The 3,081-nt window shown below is 68.2% G+C and overlaps 1 protein-coding gene across 1 annotated transcript in view; it reads right to left on the bottom strand.

Annotated features, from left to right (window-relative positions):
• Nucleotides 1-342: 342 nt before the first annotated feature.
• Nucleotides 343-3,081, bottom strand: part of SYT3 (synaptotagmin 3) — a 7,639-nt gene continuing 4,900 nt past the window's right edge. The window contains exons 5-8 of the mRNA XM_032778850.2: nucleotides 1,433-1,553; nucleotides 1,043-1,214; nucleotides 714-843; nucleotides 343-428 (exon numbers count right to left, since the gene is read on the bottom strand). Of these exons, the coding sequence (XP_032634741.1) occupies nucleotides 345-428; nucleotides 714-843; nucleotides 1,043-1,214; nucleotides 1,433-1,553 (507 nt within the window). The 3' untranslated portion in view covers nucleotides 343-344. The remainder of the gene's footprint in view (nucleotides 429-713; nucleotides 844-1,042; nucleotides 1,215-1,432; nucleotides 1,554-3,081) is intronic.

Below are 3,081 nucleotides of genomic sequence, written 5' to 3'. Positions count from 1 at the left end.
CAGCTCTGCCGGTGCCCCTCACTCCCGACCCGCAACCCCCGCAGCTCTGCCGGTGCCCCTCACTCCCGACCCGCAACCCCCGCAGCTCTGCCGGTGCCCCTCACTCCCGACCCGCAACCCCCGCAGCTCTGCCCCCCCAGCCCTGCCGGTGCCCCTCACTCCCAACCCACAGCCCCTGCTAGCCCAGCCCTGGGACCCCCCAGCTCTGCCGGTGCCCCTCACTCCCAACCCACAGCCCCTGCTAGCCCAGCCCTGCCCCCCACAGCCCTGCCGGTGCCCCTCACTCCTGACTCGCAGCCCCCACTAGCCTGGATACTCACGGTCCCTGGGGGTCTCGGGGGTAGCTAGTCCGATGGGACACTCTGCACTACGATGCTGGGCTTGTCGCGCTGGGCGCTCTTGGAGATGTAGCTGTTGAGGGTTTTCTCCTGGGGGGGGCACTGGGGTCAGAGATGGCACCCGCCCTGTCTCCCAAGCCCCCCTCCGAGCTCCACAGCCCCCACTAGCATCCCTCCCTGACCCCTTCCCCGTGGTACAGCCCTGCCCGTCCACCGCCCCTCTGCCCCATAGGTGACCCCTCCCCGACCCCAAAGCCTGCCCCCTCCCGACACTCCTCCAACCCGTCTCCCCTGCACCCTCAGGGCCATCCCATGTGTCCCCAATGCCCCACAGCATAACCCACCTCTCCCCTGCCCCCTCTCCCACCCCATTACCTCCACCAACTGGTGCCAGTGCTCGATGGGTTTGCGGGGATTGGCCAACATCTCAGCCCAGTGCTCCCGGCCTGGACCCTCGGCATCGCTCCCCACCCGGCACATCCCGATCACCTCATTGTGCCCGATGCTGGGAGAGAGACCAACTGGTTAACGCTGGACCCCTCCCCTGCCATGGGGACCCAGAGCCGGGGAGAGAACCCATGAGTCCTGGTTCCGAGACCCCCCTGCTCTAACCACTAGCCCCCACTCCCCTCCCACAGCCAGAGGTGGGACCCAGGAGTCCTGGCTCCCGGCCCCCCCAACGAGTGGCCGTGCTCCGGGCTCACCAGTCGTAGTCCATGACAGTGATGGTGAGGCTGACGTGCTCGGCGCTCTCGTGCGGGATGTCGAAGACGAGGGCCTCGTTGTAGCTGGGGTTCAGGGTGTTCTTCTTGATGGACGTCTTGCGCTTCTTCAGCCGCCGCCCCTCGCACATGAGCGAGGCCTTGACGTAGGGGTCTGGGGTGGGGGGATCAGATATGGCCCGGATGGGGAGTGCCCAGCTCCACATCTCCCAGTGCCAGCAGCCCCCCTCCCCAGCCACTCCTTCAGTGCCTCTCCCAACTCAGAAGCAGCCCCATCTCCCACCTCCTGTAGCACCCACAGCCCCGCTCCAGCACAGCCCTGCCCTCCCATAGCCCCCCCACTCCCCCGAGCGCAGACCCCCGGCCCCTGACCTGAGAAGCCGGTCAGGTCCATGGCTTTGAGGTTGGAGGCCCGGATGATGGTCACGGTCAGGCGGCCGGCGGTGGGCAGGTAACAGAGGGAGAAATTCACCTCCCCCAGGTCGGCCTTCTCCTGTGGGGGGGGGGAGGGGGCGGGTCAGTGACCCCAGGAGCCGGCAGCCGCTGCTTTCCCCAGCCTGAATATTTCATGGCCTTTTACCAGGCTGGAGCCACTTCCTGCCCATGAATATTAATACCTGTCTGGCTCCGGGCACCAGCCCAGCCCGTGTGTTACAGCCCCTGGCGCCCGGCCACCACCAGCCCCCGGGAATGGGCCACGGAGCGAGAGGCAGAGAAATGACTGGCCAGATTTCCTGAGTCAGAGCTGACCCCAACGCGGTGCCCCTCACTCCCGAGCCGCAGACCCCTGCTAGCCTGGCCCTGCCGGTGCCCCTCACTCCCGACCTGCAGCCCCTGCCAGACCTGCCTGTGCCCCTCACTCCCGACCCGCAGACCCCTGCTAGCCCGGCCCTGCCAGTGCCCCTCACTCCCGACCTGCAGCCCCTGGTAGCCCAGCCCTGCCCCCCTCCAGCCCTGCCAGTGCCCCTCACTCCCGACCTGCAGCCCCTGCTAGCCCAGCTCTGCCCACCACCAGCCCTGCTGATGCCCCTCACTCCTGACCTGCTGCCCCTTGCTAGCCTGGCCCTGCCCCCGCCCCCCAGCTCTGCCGGTGCCCCTCACTCCCGACCCGCAGACCCCTGCTAGCCCAGCCCTGCCGGTGCCCCTCACTCCCGACCCACAGACCCCTGCCAGCCCAGCTCTGCCCCCCACCAGCCCTGCTGGTGCCCCTCACTCCTGACCCGCAGCCTCCTGCTAGCCCGACCCTGCCGGCGCCCCTCACTCCCGACCTGCAGCCCACCTGCAGGGAATGGGGCAGGGACTCAGTAGGGGGTGGTCTCCCCTTAGCTTCTGCATTGGCTCCGCCCCCCGCAAGCAGCGCTAGGGGGCGCTGTGCTGCAGGGGTGGATGCTGCCCCATGGGCTCCGTGGGGGTTGTGGGGCCGGAGCTGTAGGGAGCAGGACCAGGGACTATCTGGGGCTGGTTCCCAACTCACCCTGTTTGGATGCTGGGGCCGGAGCTAGCGCAGTGAGTGGATTTTCTGGTGGGGAGGGGGAGACAGTAGAGGGCGCAGCTCCCCCCACCACCACCCCAGGGACCAACACAGCACCACGGGGGAGGGGCAGGGCGCACACACACACCCCGACCTGCTCCTTACCCTCCCCCGCCCTTTCCCTCACCTGAAAATCAGCTGACTTCCAGCAGCTCAAACCCCAAACAGCCTCCAGCTGATGACAACTGGATTTGATACCTGAGATCGAGCGCATTATGGGACAATATAAAGGCAGGGTGGGGGCAGGGCTGGGCTAGGAGGGGGCTGCAGGTCAGGAGTGAGGGGCACTGGCAGGGCACGGGGGAGTCCAGGCCTGGCCTGCCAGGGGGCTGCGGGTTGGGAGTGAGGGGCACCGGCAGGGCTGGCGGGAGGGCAGGGCTGGGCAAGCAGGGGCTGCGAGTCAGGAGTGAGGGGCAGCAGCAGGGCTGGGGGGTCAGGGCTGGGCTAGGAGGGGGCTGCGGGTCGGGAGTGAGGGGCACCGGCAGAGCTG

Source organism: Chelonoidis abingdonii, chromosome 11 (assembly GCF_003597395.2).
Source record: "Chelonoidis abingdonii isolate Lonesome George chromosome 11, CheloAbing_2.0, whole genome shotgun sequence".
Lineage (NCBI taxonomy): Eukaryota > Metazoa > Chordata > Testudines > Testudinidae > Chelonoidis > Chelonoidis abingdonii.
Note: the sequence above shows the minus strand (reverse complement) of the source record. Positions and strands in the feature narration are given on the sequence as shown.